The 20,543-nt window shown below is 35.6% G+C and overlaps 1 protein-coding gene across 1 annotated transcript in view; it reads left to right on the forward strand.

The window, feature by feature from the left end:
* LOC107680931 (collagen alpha-1(XXIII) chain-like) overlaps positions 1 to 19,768 on the forward strand; it is a 154,710-nt gene extending 134,942 nt beyond the window's left edge. Inside the window, exons 12-30 of the mRNA XM_016477026.1 lie at positions 2,097 to 2,123; positions 2,228 to 2,254; positions 11,742 to 11,795; positions 12,217 to 12,279; positions 12,432 to 12,476; positions 13,678 to 13,755; positions 13,979 to 14,002; positions 15,010 to 15,063; positions 15,263 to 15,307; positions 15,475 to 15,555; positions 15,644 to 15,697; positions 15,795 to 15,851; positions 16,089 to 16,115; positions 16,337 to 16,396; positions 18,547 to 18,618; positions 18,919 to 18,945; positions 19,018 to 19,071; positions 19,203 to 19,289; positions 19,605 to 19,768. Coding sequence (XP_016332512.1) covers positions 2,097 to 2,123; positions 2,228 to 2,254; positions 11,742 to 11,795; positions 12,217 to 12,279; positions 12,432 to 12,476; positions 13,678 to 13,755; positions 13,979 to 14,002; positions 15,010 to 15,063; positions 15,263 to 15,307; positions 15,475 to 15,555; positions 15,644 to 15,697; positions 15,795 to 15,851; positions 16,089 to 16,115; positions 16,337 to 16,396; positions 18,547 to 18,618; positions 18,919 to 18,945; positions 19,018 to 19,071; positions 19,203 to 19,289; positions 19,605 to 19,727 — 1,059 coding nt within the window. The 3' untranslated portion in view covers positions 19,728 to 19,768. The remainder of the gene's footprint in view (positions 1 to 2,096; positions 2,124 to 2,227; positions 2,255 to 11,741; positions 11,796 to 12,216; positions 12,280 to 12,431; positions 12,477 to 13,677; positions 13,756 to 13,978; positions 14,003 to 15,009; positions 15,064 to 15,262; positions 15,308 to 15,474; positions 15,556 to 15,643; positions 15,698 to 15,794; positions 15,852 to 16,088; positions 16,116 to 16,336; positions 16,397 to 18,546; positions 18,619 to 18,918; positions 18,946 to 19,017; positions 19,072 to 19,202; positions 19,290 to 19,604) is intronic.
* Positions 19,769 to 20,543: the final 775 nt, after the last annotated feature.

The raw sequence follows: 20,543 nt of genomic DNA on the forward strand, positions 1-20,543 counted from the left end.
TATAATGTTACAAAAGATTTATATTTCAAATAAATGCTGTTCTTTTGAATTTTCTATTAATCCAAAAAATCCTGAAAAGTATCGCCGTTTCCATAAAAATAACATTTTCAACATTGATAATAATAAGAAATGTGTCTTGAGCAGCAAATCAGCAATATAAATGATTTTTAAAGGATCATGTGACACTGAAGACTGGAGTAATGGATGCTGACTTAGAGGCTTTTGCATCTGAACTCTTCATATGTAATATTATATGTGTAAAAATATAATACATTTATGTAGTATGATATAATATATAATGTTATTATATTGTGGCCAGTCTTTGGGAATCACACACAAACACACACACACACAAAATGTCAAAACAGGTAAATGCATTAACTACATTAAATGTGACTATGTTAGGCATTTAATTTATTAATTGATCTAACAAGTCACCTTTGGCAGTTCTAATATGCATATATAAACAAGGGAGGTACCAACACCCATTTCAAGCACTAAGTAACACAATTGTGATGTCATTTGATGAGGCTAAAAACACATAGTAGGCTATAACAGCACATGCACAAAGGGTCTGTGTAACTGTGCTGGCAGAAGTAGAGCTTTTCATTCGTGTCCTGTGGATTAAACAAAGAGACATGTTCTGTTTGCACAGCTTTACTTTGTCGTCAAGCTCGTGTGTAAAGAAACATTTTATGAAAGCTGAAATCTATGATATTCTGCATCATGTTGGTCACAGATGTTTCTCTAACATAGCAACTTGCTAGCTAGTTATCTCCTATTGTTGTGCAAAACCACCTTGTTAAGAAACAGCTTGAAGGAAGGATGGGGAAAGCGAACAGTATAGTGCTTCGGATTTTCCCAAGCGCTTCCTCTGGTTTTGTTCATTTTTGACAGGGAACAGAAAATTATGTCTCTCTGTATTGTGGCTGAATACCAGCTTTGAAGTCTGCTTGACATGCTACATCTGATTGTGTGTATGCATATGTGTGCCATGTCTTCACTCATTCTGTTGATAATTTAGGTACAGAATGAGGACAAGAATATCGATTACAAAATGAAAAGTATTGCTTGACATCCTATGAAGTTTATATCATAATACTTTCACCCAGCACATCCCCCAAAAGATGCATTCAGATATATACATTATTTCTCTCTCTGTGCATGACAAAAACTCTCAAAACCTTGATTTCTGTTATAAAATGATAAGAAACCTATGATAACTTTGCATTAATGTGAGCAGGTGTTTGCTATCGGTGCTTAATATCTGATGGCAAACATTCAACCAAAACAAGCAATGTTGTACATCACTGCCCCCTATTGGTTAAATAACAGACACACCCATCTCTACAAAGACGCCCTATAAGAACAAAAAAATGCTGTTAATAAGAAATGGATGGAAGGAAAATTCACATTGACAAGTGGCATCGCTCACGGTATTAGTTCTCCCAAAAATGAAAATTTGCTGAAAATGTACTCACTCTCAAGCCATCAAAGATGTAGATGGGTTTGTTTCTTCATCTGAACAGATTTGGAGATATTTAGCATCACTTGCTCACCAATGGATCCTCTGCAGTGAATGGGTGCCGTCAGAATGAGAGTCCAAACAGCTGATAAAAACATCACAATAATCCATAAGTAATCCACAATTCCAGTCCATCAATTAATGTCTTGTGAAGTGGAAATCTGTGAAAAAATTAGTAGGAAACAAATGAATCATTAAGGCATTTTAACTCTAAACCATTGCTTTTGGCCAAAAAACAAGTCCATAATCCATAACAATGCCACCTCTAGTGATGGATTTGTTTCTTACAAACACGCAGCTTTTCACATCACAAGACATGAATTGATGGACTGGAGTGTTGTGGAATGTTCTATGCAAATAAATGTGACATGACTTGATATTTAACGTGAAACTCATACCAACCCAGCAAGCCGTTTAATGTTAATAATGATGCATAGCAACTTAAGGATTGGTACATGACATTTGGTTCTCCAGTCTTTTAAAAAAGAGCTCTGGCATCAATCAAACACTGACGTACATCTTGAAAGTTTGGTGTATTGAAGCAACTCTTAAATACTTTCTGTCTCTCTAGGGTGCTCCTGGACGAGAAGGAATGGAGGTGAGTGTAACCAGCACTGTTTCTGATCAACATGGTCATGGTCTTCATGGCTTACATTATATTATTGTACGTTACTTTCTTTCAAACACATTTTCTCTCTGCAGGGACAAAGAGGTTTACCAGGAAAACCGGTAAGTTTAAAACACATAAAATCTGTGTGTGCTCATCCTTGAGACCAAAGTGTTTCTTGTTTTTTAGGAAAATGTCTTGCTTTTGCAATTTTCTGAAAGACTAAATTCTTTCCTTTCGGCATAAATATGAACAGCATGTTTGAGTGTTTTGCCCTTTGCGCTAGTAAGTGCTTGCTGACTTCAGCTGTCCTTAAACACTGACGTCTGGTTGCACTGACATCTGTATGAGGTCTTGAATTAGTTTCTGCCGGTTTCACTGGAATGACTTTTAATGTATAATATCAGTTTCATTTTAGTATATGTGTATGTTTGTGTGTGAGACTAAGATAAGAAACATACTGTATGTGAGTATGTTCTAGCCGTTGTGTTGCAGCTGCATGAAATAGTGTTCGCAACATTTTTTACTTCTGTAATGTGATTTTATTTCGAAGTGAAACAGGATATAAGTTGTGAGGATGAAGCTGATTTTTTTATCTGTAAAAATTGAAAAGTGAGACTTCCGGGTTGGACATCGACATGATGGCAGCATAGAGCTAGCGTTCCTGGTTGGAATAGTTTTAAAAAAAACCCTAAGATCATTAAACTAGCAATCTAAGTAATCTACTTCATAAAAATAAAAGGGGAGTAAGATGGAAACTAGGTGCAAAACTAAGAAAATCACACATCCTACGGAGAAACAAGACGATGACTCTGCGCGCTCTCTCCCTGGCTCACAAGCAAGCGGCCATGAGGGAGATTCCGTGAACCCCGCCAGCTAGACCGTCGACTTGAGCCTCATTCTTAGAGAATTAAGGGACTTTCGTCGGGATAACAAAACTCAACTCGAGGACATTAAAGCGGAAATTTCGAATACCAACGCTAGACTGGAGGAGGTAGAGGGCCGAGTCTTGACAGCAGAAGAGAGGATTCAAAACGCAGAAGAGGTACTCACAGGCTTGTTGAAGTTACACACCAAAATGGAAGAGAAACTTGTGGACATAGAGGGTCGTTCCAGAAAAGGGTCTGTGTAACTGTGCTGGCAGAAGTAGAGCTTTTCATTCGTGTCCTGTGGATTAAACAAAGAGACATGTTCTGTTTGCACAGCTTTACTTTGTCGTCAAGCTCGTGTGTAAAGAAACATTTTATGAAAGCTGAAATCTATGATATTCTGCATCATGTTGGTCACAGATGTTTCTCTAACATAGCAACTTGCTAGCTAGTTATCTCCTATTGTTGTGCAAAACCACCTTGTTAAGAAACAGCTTGAAGGAAGGATGGGGAAAGCGAACAGTATAGTGCTTCGGATTTTCCCAAGCGCTTCCTCTGGTTTTGTTCATTTTTGACAGGGAACAGAAAATTATGTCTCTCTGTATTGTGGCTGAATACCAGCTTTGAAGTCTGCTTGACATGCTACATCTGATTGTGTGTATGCATATGTGTGCCATGTCTTCACTCATTCTGTTGATAATTTAGGTACAGAATGAGGACAAGAATATCGATTACAAAATGAAAAGTATTGCTTGACATCCTATGAAGTTTATATCATAATACTTTCACCCAGCACATCCCCCAAAAGATGCATTCAGATATATACATTATTTCTCTCTCTGTGCATGACAAAAACTCTCAAAACCTTGATTTCTGTTATAAAATGATAAGAAACCTATGATAACTTTGCATTAATGTGAGCAGGTGTTTGCTATCGGTGCTTAATATCTGATGGCAAACATTCAACCAAAACAAGCAATGTTGTACATCACTGCCCCCTATTGGTTAAATAACAGACACACCCATCTCTACAAAGACGCCCTATAAGAACAAAAAAATGCTGTTAATAAGAAATGGATGGAAGGAAAATTCACATTGACAAGTGGCATCGCTCACGGTATTAGTTCTCCCAAAAATGAAAATTTGCTGAAAATGTACTCACTCTCAAGCCATCAAAGATGTAGATGGGTTTGTTTCTTCATCTGAACAGATTTGGAGATATTTAGCATCACTTGCTCACCAATGGATCCTCTGCAGTGAATGGGTGCCGTCAGAATGAGAGTCCAAACAGCTGATAAAAACATCACAATAATCCATAAGTAATCCACAATTCCAGTCCATCAATTAATGTCTTGTGAAGTGGAAATCTGTGAAAAAATTAGTAGGAAACAAATGAATCATTAAGGCATTTTAACTCTAAACCATTGCTTTTGGCCAAAAAACAAGTCCATAATCCATAACAATGCCACCTCTAGTGATGGATTTGTTTCTTACAAACACGCAGCTTTTCACATCACAAGACATGAATTGATGGACTGGAGTGTTGTGGAATGTTCTATGCAAATAAATGTGACATGACTTGATATTTAACGTGAAACTCATACCAACCCAGCAAGCCGTTTAATGTTAATAATGATGCATAGCAACTTAAGGATTGGTACATGACATTTGGTTCTCCAGTCTTTTAAAAAAGAGCTCTGGCATCAATCAAACACTGACGTACATCTTGAAAGTTTGGTGTATTGAAGCAACTCTTAAATACTTTCTGTCTCTCTAGGGTGCTCCTGGACGAGAAGGAATGGAGGTGAGTGTAACCAGCACTGTTTCTGATCAACATGGTCATGGTCTTCATGGCTTACATTATATTATTGTACGTTACTTTCTTTCAAACACATTTTCTCTCTGCAGGGACAAAGAGGTTTACCAGGAAAACCGGTAAGTTTAAAACACATAAAATCTGTGTGTGCTCATCCTTGAGACCAAAGTGTTTCTTGTTTTTTAGGAAAATGTCTTGCTTTTGCAATTTTCTGAAAGACTAAATTCTTTCCTTTCGGCATAAATATGAACAGCATGTTTGAGTGTTTTGCCCTTTGCGCTAGTAAGTGCTTGCTGACTTCAGCTGTCCTTAAACACTGACGTCTGGTTGCACTGACATCTGTATGAGGTCTTGAATTAGTTTCTGCCGGTTTCACTGGAATGACTTTTAATGTATAATATCAGTTTCATTTTAGTATATGTGTATGTTTGTGTGTGAGACTAAGATAAGAAACATACTGTATGTGAGTATGTTCTAGCCGTTGTGTTGCAGCTGCATGAAATAGTGTTCGCAACATTTTTTACTTCTGTAATGTGATTTTATTTCGAAGTGAAACAGGATATAAGTTGTGAGGATGAAGCTGATTTTTTTATCTGTAAAAATTGAAAAGTGAGACTTCCGGGTTGGACATCGACATGATGGCAGCATAGAGCTAGCGTTCCTGGTTGGAATAGTTTTAAAAAAAACCCTAAGATCATTAAACTAGCAATCTAAGTAATCTACTTCATAAAAATAAAAGGGGAGTAAGATGGAAACTAGGTGCAAAACTAAGAAAATCACACATCCTACGGAGAAACAAGACGATGACTCTGCGCGCTCTCTCCCTGGCTCACAAGCAAGCGGCCATGAGGGAGATTCCGTGAACCCCGCCAGCTAGACCGTCGACTTGAGCCTCATTCTTAGAGAATTAAGGGACTTTCGTCGGGATAACAAAACTCAACTCGAGGACATTAAAGCGGAAATTTCGAATACCAACGCTAGACTGGAGGAGGTAGAGGGCCGAGTCTTGACAGCAGAAGAGAGGATTCAAAACGCAGAAGAGGTACTCACAGGCTTGTTGAAGTTACACACCAAAATGGAAGAGAAACTTGTGGACATAGAGGGTCGTTCCAGATGGAACAAATGTTAGAATATACGGAGTTCCCAAAGGTGCCGACAAGGACTTTCCAACAGTGGCTCTATTTCTAGAAAAATTTCTGAGAGAACATTTAAATCTATCGGAGGACACATCACTTCAAATTGAACGTGCTCATAGAGCGCGCGGTAGACAGCCACCGGCGGACGCACAACCACGATCAATCGTGGTTAAATTTCTAAGTTTCACGACCAAAGAACAGATACTTCAACAAGCCTGGCAGATGAGAGGATTCTCTTGGCAAAGAAAGCAGATCAACTTCGATAATGATTACGCCCCTCAAGTGCTACAGATGAGAAGGGAGTACACAGAGATACGCAATGTTTTGAAAGACAGAGAAGTGAAATTTAGAACACTGTACCCCGCTCGTTTGAAGGTGCTTTATGAGGATGGAGTGAGGATATACAACACGGTCGAGGAGGCAACGCAAGACATGTCAAAGAGGATTCCCGGTGCAGCCCATCAGCCAACCGAACACCCTCATGGAGAAGATTCGGCGAATGTCTTGGCAGAGAAGTGGCCAGAGCATGTGCAGACGCGATCTCCAATGGAGAAGAGGGCCAACATTCAAGGAGAAGCTGCAAACTTTCCGAAGAAAGGACGGGAGTTTGCAATCTTCATAATTTATGCACGGTCCCGATTGTCTTTGTACCGTAACGGTAAAGTGGTTAATACAGAGATGAGAAGCATTATGCCATTTCGGACTGGCAAAGGTATTTGAGTTAAAAAAAAAAAAAAAAAAGAGAGGGAGAGTGCGAGACGCAACGTCCTTAAATAGTTTGTTTGAACAACTTAGTTATCAGAATCAGAAGAGCTTTATTACCAAGTATGTTTACACACACAAGGAATTTGACTTGACGACAGGAGCTTCCAGTGTAGAAGAAAGTACAAACATAGTGCAGACATACATGATAGTGCAGACATACATAGGAATAACACAGTAGGGATGTAATATAACACTAATATAATAAAGAAAAATTGAATAATGTACTATATACAGAAATAGAAGTATAGGAAAAAATGTAATTATTTAGATAAATGTACAGATATGTTTATTAGTGTGCAGATATGTTATTTACAAAGTGCAGTTTAATATAAGTATAACTATGTTAGTTGTGATGGACGATGTATAATCGGTGTAGTATTGAATAATCGGGATATGTTGTATGGATAGCTCAAAGGGTTCTTTGTTTAACTGCTATCTACAAGGGCCCCTTCTATAAACTTATAAAGAGGGGTTTTCCCTTGGAGCCTATAAGTGGAGGCTCCATTACAGTCGTGGTAATGACTTCAGTTATGGAAGTTCACTTTACGTTGTACATGTTGATTAATATTTCAAATTGGTTGATTGTTGATTTGTTTCAGTTTGTTCTGTTGAAAGGGATGCTATATGTTAGAACACTTTTGTTAGTATTTTATAAATTGACTGTAAAGTATGAAAATAGCTTCGTTTAATGTCAATGGCGTTCTTAGTCCAGTTAAAAGAGGAAAGATTCTGTCCAAATTAAAGAAGGCTAGAGCAGAGGTTGTGTTTCTACAGGAAACCCATCTAAATGATGCAGAACATTCAAAACTAAACAAAATGGGTTTTAAGGAGGTATACCTTGCATCCTATAAATCTGTACGTAAAAGAGGAGTGGCCATACTTATATCCAAAAAAAATTGAATTATGAACATATGTCAGAAATAAAAGACAAGGAAGGAATATTTGTATTGATAACAGGAAAAATAGAGGGAACTTTAACAAGTTTTTTGAATGTCTATGCTCCCACAGGCTCTGAGTGGAATTTCTACCGTGAAATATTTGATTTAATAGTTACTAAAGTCCAAGGAATTTTAATATGTGGAGGTGATTTTAACATATGTCTAAACCCTAAGTTGGACTGTTCTAGAAGCACTATGGGATTAAAGCCACTGATTAAAAAGGTGAATAGTTTGTTGAAAGAGATAGGAATCATAGATGTATGGAGAGAATTAAATCCCAGGGTTCGTGATTACACCCACTATACTCATCCCCATACAACGTACTCCAGAATAGATTACTTCTTTATTTTCAAAAAGGATCTGCATCTGGTTGAACACTGTGAATTGGGCATGATGGATATTTCTGATCATAGTCCTATTTATATGTCTGTGGGTCTGAATAGGAAACCTAATTCCACAGTTTGGAGAATGAATTCAGATATCTTAAACAATTCCCAAATCAAGCAAACTTTAGAAAATGAGATTAAATCTTATGTGGAGATAAATGATAATGAGGAGGTGACACCATCAACAGTCTGGGATGCACTAAAGGCAGTAGTAAGAGGTAAAATTATATCCATTACATCTAATTTAAGGAAACTTAGAAGGCAGAAACTACAAGACCTTGAAATTAAACTGAAAAGACTACAGAACGAACACAGGGCTACAATTAATCATAACAGTTAAAGAAATAGATGAAATATATTCTAAAGAATTACAAAAGAAATTTCTGTTCTTAAAACAAAGATACTATGAAATAGGGGGCAAATCATTAAAATTGTTATCCTACAGATTAAGGAAACAACAAGCAGATAGAGCTATCAATAAGATCAGAAATACTCAACCCGGGGAGACATATTGTAAACTAGAGCAAATACAGCAGAGTTTTGAAAAATTTTATAAAGCTTTGTATTCACAACTTAAAATTAATAACGATCTGCAGATAGATTCATTTCTAGCCTCATTAGAGCTACCCACAGTGTCAGAGGAACACAATAAATCTTTAGTAGCAGAAATTACAATGGAGGAGTTAAAAGTAGCCGTGGCAAGACTAAAGACAGGCAAATCACCAGGAGCGGACGGCTACCCTGCGGAATGGTACAAATCCATGTTCGATCATTTGGCCCCGACTTTATTAAAGGCTTACAATTGGGTAGTACAAAAAAGGGAAATCTTACCTTCCTGGAGAGAAGCGATTATATCGGTTATTTTAAAGGAGGGAAAAGATAAGTTGGAATGTGGTAACTATCGGCCAATTAGTGTTCTAAATGTTGAATACAAGTTGTTTACCTCCATTTTAGCACGGAGATTAGAAAAGATTCTCCCAGACCTCATTAATTTAGATCAAACAGGCTTTATTTGTCAAAGGCAAGCATCAGACAACATCAGAAGAACTTTACATATTCTTAGTTTCATTTCAAAACATAATGTGGAAGCTACACTATTGAGTTTAGATGCAGAGAAAGCCTTTGACTCCGTGAGATGGAGTTTTCTATACAAGGTATTAGCAAAATTTGGATTTCACAAGAATTTTACTGGAATAATTACAACATTATATGATAAGCCTTATGCAAGGATTAAAATTAATGGAGGTTTATCAGATCCATTTAAATTAGAGCGGGGCACAAGACAGGGGTGCCCCATTTCACCACTCCTTTTTGCCATATTTATTGAACCTTTGAGCCAATGGATTAGGCAAAACCATCTCATTAAAGGGATGGATATGGGGTCCGGAGAGCATAAATTAGCCCTCTTTGCCGATGATATATTGATATATATGTGCCAACCTACAAAGTCACTTCCTACACTATTTAACTTCCTTGAGGGGTATGAGGCCATATCTGGTTACAAACTGAACGTCTCAAAAACCCAAGTATTAACATTTAATTATGATCCACCTAGACAAATTAAAGATAAATATATTTTAAAATGGGATACAAAATCAATTAATTACTTAGGAGTAAATTTGTCTGGAGACCATTCAAAATTATTTGATTTAAATTATGGTCCCTTGAATAAAAAAATAAAATCTGATTTAGTATGTTGGAACCTTATTCCTTTGTACAGTCTAAGTTCCAAAGTTGATTCAGTAAGGATGATCATTCTACCAAAATTGTTATATCTATATCAGACACTTCCAGTAGAAATTTCGAATCAACAATTTACAGAATGGAATAAATTAATATCTAGATTTTTATGGCAGGGGAAAAAACCCAGAATAAGATTTAAGACATTACTATTAAGTAAAGAAAAAGTTAGGCCTCCCATGCTTACAACGATATTATTATGCGGCCATTAGTCTGCTGGAGTAGTCCAGTATATTCAGCAAGATGGATTGAAATAGAAAGAGGAATGATGGGAGAGTCTTCGTTATCTGCCCTTATTGCTGATAACAAACTAAGAAATAGAATGATTAAGGAAACAAACTCATGGATCAATTTATTATTTAAAATTTGGCATCAAGCAAAGAAAATGGGTGGTTTGGAAGATGCATCGAAAATATTAAGATGGTGTGCCTTTGATACTGATTTTGTCCCGAATAGAATAGATGATCGATTTCGAATTTGGACTAAGCTAGGAATTTCAAATTATTACACATTTTTCAACAAGGGCAAAATCCATAGCTTCGAATCGCTAAAGGGAAAATATGGGCTTAATCAAAGTGACTTCTATAGATATCTCCAAGTCAGGCACTATATTGAATGTAATATCAAACCAGAAATATTGAAATTCACTGAGATAGGGATAATAAAAGTGTTCTTATCAGTATGTAAGTCTCAATCATGTAATAAGATTATCTCAAAATTATATAATGGATTTCTCCAAAATGTACCCGAAAACACATTTTATGTTAGAGACAAATGGAAAATGGAAGGGAATTTTAATGTCTCAGATGAGGATTGGGAGAAAATTTGTAAAACACAATGGAAATCTACAAGCTCAGCCATGTGGAGAGAATTTTGTTGGAAGTTAATGCTGCTCAATGTGAAAGCTCGCAGGTGATGGAGATTTACCGCTGATTACAGAACCGGCTTTACTGACAAGATGCGCATTAAATATCGCATGCGATTTATCGTGCAGCCCTAATGCGTATGTAACATTTGAGAAATTTGTTTTCAAGATTGAGGGCATACATACTCTGTATATACTCTCCATAGTAACATTAAGGTGTATGTATGTTTTCATTTATTTATTTATTTTTATTTATTTTTTTTCTGAGAAATTATGTATGTCCTGATCTCTGTATGCATTTTCCCTCTGAAAAAATAAATAAATATAAAATGAAAAAAAAAAATGTTAAAAGTGCTATTTATTGCGCTAGAGGTTTTTTTTGCTTATGTCAACCGAGAAGGAAAGTTGCTTCAGAGGTGAAGTAAGACTTTACATTGAAAAATTACCAAAACAAACATTTTTCTTTGGATTATTGTGCAATTACGCATTGTTTTCAATAAGAGAAAGTAAATAGGATAAATATAAATAGGGTATATATACAGTATATATATAGACAGAGAGAGAGACAGATTATAGGTAGTTGCCAATACACTGTTTTTATTTTTTGTTTAGTTAAGTTGAAAATAACTCAAATAACTTGAAATAAAGTAAAACAACTTAAAAACTTTGAAAACTAAATAGATATATTAAAAAAAATGACTCAAACTTTTACTAAAATAAAAATGAAAACAGAACATACAGTGGTGTGAAAAAGTGTTGGCCCCCTTCCTTTCTTATTTTTTTGCATGTTTGTCACACTTTAATGTTTCAGATCATCAAACTGTATAAAAATAAAATCTAATTTAAAATATTAACAAAAACTATAATAGTATCTCAATGATAGTAAAAGTGCAAGCTCACATTCAGATCTGCCTCCATCCATTCAGCAACTGATGGACGGATCCAATTCCCCGTCCTGCATTTTTTATTTTTTGATCCGTTCCACTCAGATGAATGTCACAATATGGAATCTCTGTTGCGTTTTCCATTAAATCGTATTTATGTGTTTTAATTTCTTTAAATCTCTGTAAACTGGATATTTAACTGTTTTACAGGGTGAAGTTGGTGATCAGGGTTACCCAGGATCACAGGGACCCCCAGGGTCAAAGGTCAGAGGTCATTCTTCCTCTGGTTTTGACTCCAGAATATTAAAAAACCAATCATTATGATCCAAAAGCATTTTCAAGGTCCTTTTCCTCCATTTTGGTACTTAAATATGAGACATCAAGCAAACAATATTATTTTTAACCTATTAATTTTCTGAGTATTTTTATCTTCTGTTTTGCACTCTTTAGTCTCATAGGTTCAGTTTTATTTAATCACCTCAGCATATTTTTTGGATTTGATCATGTGCTTGATTTCACCATAGCCTCTGACCATTATTTAATCATTAGCAATGTAATAAGAATGATTTCATAGAGTAATGGGCTTCATATGGATCCGACTGCTCTGTTCAAGCATCTTCTGCTTCAGTATTACTCTCTGTGATCTGTTCTATATTACTTTAAACGCTCTGTATATGTTTGGCAGGGTGAGCAGGGAGAGCCAGGTCCTCAGGGTGAACGAGGAACCGATGGTCTGCCAGGCTTAAAGGTGAGCGCTGGGTGAAGCTCTTTCTGTTATGTGTGTGTGTGTGTGTATATATATATATATATAATGATTCCTACAAAGACAGGACTTACAGTAAATGGGTAACATCAATGTGCTTGACTGGTGTGGTTTGATTTGAGCTTTGTATTTCTCAGGGAGATAAAGGAGATGTTGGAGAACAAGGGCCCCAGGGCGAACCGGTGAGGAACGATGCATCATACGTTTATTAAAAGTGTGCTCATTTGATTTTTATGCTGCACTGACGGATAAGACTGTTGTCTCGGACTTTCATAATTTGAATGCAAGGTTTCCATGGTCATTTGCTCCCAGTTATTTTAGCTGTACAAAAACAGTCAGTTATGCTGCTTAATGCTGCAAACTATTTGTTAACTTATTATTTTAATTTACTATCATAATCATAAATATGCACTGGTTTGTAGCACAAATACTGCACTTTGTTGTTCTTCAAGTTATTGACTCATAGTGGCTAATGAATCAGAATTCTCCAATATTCAAAGAAAATAGCTAATGGTGCATTTGAGTCATGTCGGAAAGATCGTATTTATGAGTTGAATGCACGTGAACACCACCCCAAAGTCATAATTACAAGAGGGAAACTCAGAAGTTTCAGATAATGAAATGATTATTTTTTTTAAATGTATAATAAATCTAAGTTGCATTTAAAAAATAAATAAAAAATACTGTAGTATTGTACAATTATGATAGGATAAAAATTTAGTTTACAGCACCTTCATAAATTGAATAAAATCATAAAAAGGCATAAACCTACTGTATGCATATTATTCATCATTTTGTAGAAGCAGAGTTTAAGATCTTCATCACCAAAGTGACTTGAATGCACCTGATGCTGTAGTTACTACTTCCCAACTCATACTGTAAATACAAATTTCCCAGGAGGACTTGAATGCACCAATACTTCCATGTTGCAAATTGAACGAATTGAATCAGCAGTCCACAGGTTGTTACTGAGATAAAGTGAGTCATATTTGGCCTGTCATGTGACCTTATGTGGCATCTCTGCCCAATTGTGGGGACTTGCTCCATGTAGAATCAAATAGTTTTTACTGTGCCACTGAAATGAATGCACATAATTTGAAACATTTTTACCATTTTATTGAATTTACCTTTAAAAGCATAAATTCTGAAATTAACAATCTCATTCATATGTAATTAGAGAACAACTGCAACAAAAGTCCATTTTGTTAACAATGCCAAGATCTTCGGTTCGATTTTCAGGCAATTTGTGAACTGATCAAATGTATATTTTGATTGCAATGTATGTTGCTTTGGATAAAACAAAAGCAGAGAAACACCTCTTCACATCTGAGAATACTTACATTTGTGTGATCAGTTATGTAACAGTTGTTTTCATCACGGTAGGGCCACCCTGGTGAGAAAGGCACATCAGCTTCCGGTGACATCATTGACTTCAATGGCAAACTCTTAGATGCCTTTCAGGTGAGCTGTGATTTTATTGATGGTAATTGCTAGAAAAACTTCTTAACAACTGTTATTTTTGCCAATCGGTCATCTGGATTCATGCAAATTTGACGTTACTGGTTAGACTTCCTGTAATGCAATTATGTAAACCACAGATGACTATAAATTCATGGTCATATTAAAACCAAATGCCATTATATATTCAGAAATTTAAGTCAGACTTGATTTTTTTTTCTGGCAGGCCATCAAAACCATCAGTGTCTCGGTAACAGTACTGTAGCATGAGTTGCCATTTTTGGTTATTTTGGTTGAATATGCAGCCTGATTATCCTTAACAAATACTCACTGTGTGTGCGTGTGAATTTAAAACAATCCATTATTATTTTCAGCATGTAATGCTAATTCAAAATACATAATTCAAGATTAATTTTCAATAATAATTTTCAATAAGTCAATATAAAATAATTGTTGCTTATTTGTCAATGCAGATTCTTCAGTAACACTATACAAATAATGTTTATTATTATTATCATTATCAAAGCTGGTTGCATGCATGCAACATTATGTTATAAAACGGTTTGAAAGCCAAATATGGCTGACAAAATAAAATGTAATAATTGAAATAACTTTGCTTTAAAACATTTAAGGCTGTGCTTTATGTAATGTACCAAGACAAATTCATGAAATTAGATGCAATTAGTTGCAAATGTTGTTCTTGTTTTCAGAATGTGCATCTGGGTTGTTTAATGAATGGTTCTTGTGGTTACATTTATAATGTCTGTTTAAATGTTCTAGACGATGCCATTCTTTGAAATTCTGTGTTTTGTCACATTGCAATTGAGAAATAGGAGGACGAAAAAATTATCGTTTTGGACATTTGCAAGGCTTTGTGGTCATCTCTATCAACAGTATAATCAGTCTGAAATGTGTATCGAACCACAAACCGTGACAGCACATTGTACAGATACATTGAGTATGGTGACAAGGAAATGAAAAAATATCAGCCATAATTATGGTATGTTTTTGTCAAAAGAATAGCAATGTTTCCTTCAAAGAATGCCATAAGCATTGTTAAGCATCACTCAGGATGTTCCTTTCATACTCCACATGGTTTCACATGAAGAATTATATTGGAACAACAATTTCCTGTTTTATAGCAGTTGTAAAATGAGGTCTATCAGAGGTTTGTGGTTCTCAAAATGCAAAGTGGGTTTTACAAAAAGACAATTTTATAAGCTTTAATTATGTCTGTTCCGTTTGCTTACCAAACAGGGACCCCCTGGCCCTCCTGGACCCCCAGGACCACCCGGAAAAGAAGGTTCAAAGGTGAATTTCACAATCTTATCAAAATCTGTTAAACTCCTAATGAGTGGCTCAGTTAGTGTGTTGGTTCCATGATTATTGTATTTAAAGCCACACAAAGACTGCTAGAACGTGATTGTCAGAGACCTTCTAAATGATCTAATTTATAGTATCAGGAGAAATTTTAATTCTGAACTCCTGTATGTTTCATTCATCCAAACAGGGTGAACTTGGCTTGCCTGGGCCTGCTGGGGTTGATGGCGAAAAGGTGATAATTGGTTCACCCAGTTTAGAAGAATATCAGTTGTTTTATTTTATTTTATATAAATATACACAGCTTTGCAAGGACAAGCACCTATATAGAACATATATGAGCTACTCAGAGATTCATGCAAATGAGTTGCTTATCAATATTTGGATTGATTTGACCATCAGGGTGAAAGGGGAGACACTGGAGAGCCTGGTGAACCCGGAGAGAGGGGGGAAAAGGGAGAAATGGGCCTCTCTGGTCCCTCTGTAAGTATTCAAAGTGATAAATCTATTACATCTTCTCATTTATTTTCTATCATATTATCATTTATAATATTAATCAAATGTGTCATAGGGAATGGATGGGCAGAAAGGAGAGAAAGGAGACTCTATACTAGAGGACAATCTGGTCAGAACAATTGCACCCACATTTTCTGATTCATTTATTAATGTTCTAGTATTAAGAGTACAGTTATCTTTAAATGTGATTTTATGACTGTCTACAGGTTCAGATGATTTCACAGCCTGGACCTCCAGGTCCACCAGGACCACCTGGATACATGGTGAGGCACATTTTAGACATGCATGATATTATGCTTTCAGTTCATATGATGACATCTGATGGCTGATATGATGACTGATGACAATTTTACAAGCTTTTTCACATTCACTTATGTAACTGTACTTAACCTGACCATATGGTCTCCCTTGTTTTTTGCATTTATCTGCAAGATCTTGACTTTTAAGAGTGATATCATAACATCATTCAAAGATTGTGACAGTTATTATGTGTGTTTTAGGGTCATCATGGCTTGCCAGGCTCCAAAGTAGGTGTTATTTTATTCAGATTTTAAACAAAGTCTATTAATGTATGTATTCCTAAATTCCTAAATTTAGATCAAAGTATCAAAGTTGTTGTCTTGTCATGAAACACGTCATCATAAAGCTAACTTAAGTGCTTTAAACTCCCTAATAAATGTCTGGAGATATCCAGTAACTCGTACTCCATGCAGTGTATCAGTCTAACGCTGTACTGAATCTCTCATAGGGTGATCCAGGGGAGAGTATTAAAGGAGAGAAGGGAGAAACTGGTGCTGCAGGAATACAAGTGAGACCACATCTAATCCCATAATGCACTAGTCCAGGATTTAAAAACAAAAGCAATATTTACAAAGATGTAAGATTGGCCTACATGTTATGATTATGATGTTATCCATACTCATAACATCTTTATACATATTATTATGTTTTATAGGGCCTTCAGGGTCCTCAGGGGCCCCGGGGATCAACAGGATTAGTTGGTCTTCCCGGAATAATTATTAGAAATTTGTGTGCAGTGTTTGCTTACAGACAGTTGTAAAATTTAAACTGATAATTTTTTTAAACTACTTTAACACATGAATTTGTTAAAATTGCAATACAACTGAAAATTGACTCTGCTCTTACACCCATGTTTTGTTTTGTTTTTTTACTTTGAAGGGTTCCGATGGACTTCCAATAGCAGGTTGCTGGCACAAGGTCAGTAAAAAAATACATTTATGATACTTGAATATTCCATAACCATGTCTGTACAGTTCATGTGTGTGACTTTAACATTAACAATTGCCTATTTAAATTAATCGACTGCAGTGTGCATCAGTACACATGCCACATAGCTCTTTTATGTTGCATTTTTGGATTTGGCTTTGCTCATCACTAATATTGTGTGTTTGTTGTTCTTTTGCAGTGATGTGTAACCTGAGGCATGTCGTCTGTACATATTGATGTGATATATAATGCAATTTCATACAGCTTTTTCCACTTTTTAAATATATCTACATTTTATAAAGACAAGAGACTTCGATGTACATTCATCAGTGTTATTTTTTCATAAACCTTTTTTATCAGAAATTGTGGACCAAATAGTGGATGCTGCTTTTTTGGTATCCATTTGGGTTTTTGGATTTTTTTTATTTTTTATTCCTGGAGCATAAATGGACAGTATTGTTCACCATAAGATGCCTGTAATGTGCTCGAGGAATGTTGCATGGGCATGCTGGACCGACCCGCTCAACTAGTGCCACTATGAGATTTTTGCATCATATCCCCTTTTGTTTTTAAAGGAACAGGGAATGCTTCAGAAACTCAAGAGGAAACGTCTCTCCCAGCCTTGATGTTCTTCAAGAACCCGAGGAGGTTAAATTACTTTACGGTCCCTCATGTGACGCCATCTCAATAATACTGGCTAATATTGACGGCCCTCAATACGCAGGTCAAATGAGGGTGCAAACAGCCCTCACTATGGTCAATATTTTTCATGGAGGAACATAATTGAGCTCTTGGAGATGATGAGAGATCAGGGATTGGCCTCATGGATGCAGTTGCTCCATAGGACGGCAACAGCAGCCTGACATAAGAGGCTTTGGCATGGAGATGATACAGAACAGATCATTATTTTGAGAATATTAATGAACAGTAATTTATAATGATTTATTTCTTATGTGTTACTGTTTTATGCTTGGATTTTTGTAGTTTTTAACCCGCAAGCAAAACACAAAGCATCTGGAATTGACGGCCAAAAGACTAACTTTTGGATGGTGAGCATTTACTTATTAATGCATAAATAATTGACAATAAAATAATAAAATAAATACTACATCTGTTTTAAATCAGCGCAGCATAATAATGAGCGAGAATAGTGTGTTATATTGTACCTGTTTATTTTTTTTCTTTAATACTACTGCATCTACGTTTTATTGCTCACATTTGTTGTGATACTTTGTATGAGATACAGTATACGTTGACTCTGACTACTTGTCATTGTTTTTAACATCACAATCCTTGATACATATTCCATAGTATTGTTCATAGTAATTTATGATATATACTGATGTGCCTTTTGAGGATAGCCAAAACTGGGGGTGTTTTCGTAACCTCAGTTCAGCTATTACGAGGACTCAAGTTTAAGGCTGTTTTTTAATTTGACAAAGTATTGCTCTATTATCTTTCATAGCATGAAAGCAAAGAAAACATTAGAGATTCCATTTGATCAATCTCATTTTCTTTCTTTGGTTTTCCAAGATTTAACAGAGAGAAAAGACATCCAGAAGAGATTTTTTTTTTTTTTTTTACACATTTTAGCCTGTTCAGTGTACATTTCCATGGCTAGGATTTAAAAACAAAAGCAATATTTACAAAGATGTAAGATTGGCCTACATGTTATGATTATGATGTTATCCATACTCATAACATCTTTATACATATTATTATGTTTTATAGGGCCTTCAGGGTCCTCAGGGGCCCCGGGGATCAACAGGATTAGTTGGTCTTCCCGGCACAAAGGGTGAAAAGGTAAATCTAATCATAAATTCAACTAATCACTATTTTTAATGACCATTAGGGTTTAAGCAAATGTATTTGTGGTGTTTATTTCATTCTTTTTATCTATTATATTTTATTTCATTTTTTCTGTATTCTTTTTTTTTAACCACTCTGTGGTTTTTATGATTTATGAATGAATTTTGATTTGATTTGATAAATGTCAAATGTAATGCCTAAACCTAACTGTGAAGTAATATTAGACTGGAACTTTCCAGATAGGCCACACATAAAATGTAAATGTAGCTAAAATTATTTTTGTTTTCTTTATAGGGAAAACAAGGGGAACCTGGATTAGATGTAAGCATTTATTTATTTATTCATTCATTCATACATACATCACAATGTAATTTTTATTTTATTTTATTGTAGGGTTTTCCTGGCATTAAGGGAGACAGGGGTGATCGTGGAGAGAAAGGAGAGAAGGTACTGCGTCATATTTACCTCTGGCTATCAATGAAGCTTTCATACATGTTCAAAAAACATGACATTTATTTATTTACTGACTGTACATAGACCTTTACTTAAAATGATCTTGTTGATCCTCCTGTTCACAGGGAGATCGCGGTCCTGTTGGAAAGAGAGGGCTAAAGGGAAAGAAAGGCGAGCAGGGGCCGCCGGGTCTGGACCAGCCCTGTCCCGTGGTGCGTGTAATAGCTACTTTTCAGATGTTTATATGTGTTGATGCGTTACAGATTCATACTGCTGAAAATCTGGTGAAAAAACATACCGGGTAATTCTGTCAGGAACAACAAAGTGTGCCCATCTGGGAACACAGATATTTCACAGACATCTTTTTCCTTTTTCCACCTTTCCTCACCTTTCTTCTGTATGTTTCTATAGGCTGATGTTCTGTTTCAGTTTCTCTTTGATTGGTCTCTCTAGCGTGAGTGTGTGTGTATTGTTTGTTTTGAGTCATTATGGGAGTGTATATTGTATATGTGTGCCTTCGCTGACAGGGAGCTGATGGATGTAAAAAAGAGGCAGTGGAAATGGGGCAGCCGGCCCCTGAGGCCCCCTGCCCACTGGTACAGTATATCTGCCTGCTTCTCTCTGCTCTGTTTATACCTGCAGATTTCTAACACTTCCTGCTTTCACCTTTTAACTACACCTTTTAAACTATCCTATGTCTGCCATATACATACTGGTATATGAAATGTTTGGGGTCAGTGAGATTTATTTATTTGAAATAAATTAATACTTTTATTCAGCAAGAATGCATTGAGTTGATAAAAAGTAACTGCACAGAATACATCACATTTTTATTTCAAATAAATGCTGTTCTTTTGAACTTCATTCGTCAAAGAAGCATGAAACAAAGCTACTGTTTTCAACATTGATAGTGAGAAATATTTCTTGAGCACCATGTCAGCATATTAGAAGGATCATGTGACACTGAAGACTGGAGTAATGATGCTGAAAATTCAGCTTTGCATCACAGGAATAAATTATATTAAAATAATAATAATAATAATATAAAAAATATTATAAATAATAATTGACAATAGTACTGTTTTTACTTTATTTGTGATCAAATAAATGCAGCCTTGGTGAGCAAAAAACATCTTTCAAAAACATTATAAAATCTTACGACCCAAACATTTAAACCATAGTGTATATACAACACACATAATTAGAGATTATTTATTTTTATTCAACTGTTATAAAGCCCAAACTGATGTATAAAATATTAACAAAGTTTGACGAGAAACAGTGTAACTTAGTAAGCAAAGTCTCATTAATATTTTATTAGTGGTACTTCATATAACACAGCATTATTGTGATGAGTTTTGCAAGCATGTATGTAAAAATCTATGTGATTCTTTAGTGATTGAGTTTTTAGGTTGATGTCTACTTATTTTATATATATATATATATTTTCTTTCTTTGGTTTTCCA

Source organism: Sinocyclocheilus anshuiensis, unplaced genomic scaffold (assembly GCF_001515605.1).
Source record: "Sinocyclocheilus anshuiensis isolate Anshui unplaced genomic scaffold, SAMN03320099.WGS_v1.1 scaffold1462, whole genome shotgun sequence".
Taxonomy (NCBI): Eukaryota; Metazoa; Chordata; class Actinopteri; order Cypriniformes; family Cyprinidae; genus Sinocyclocheilus; species Sinocyclocheilus anshuiensis.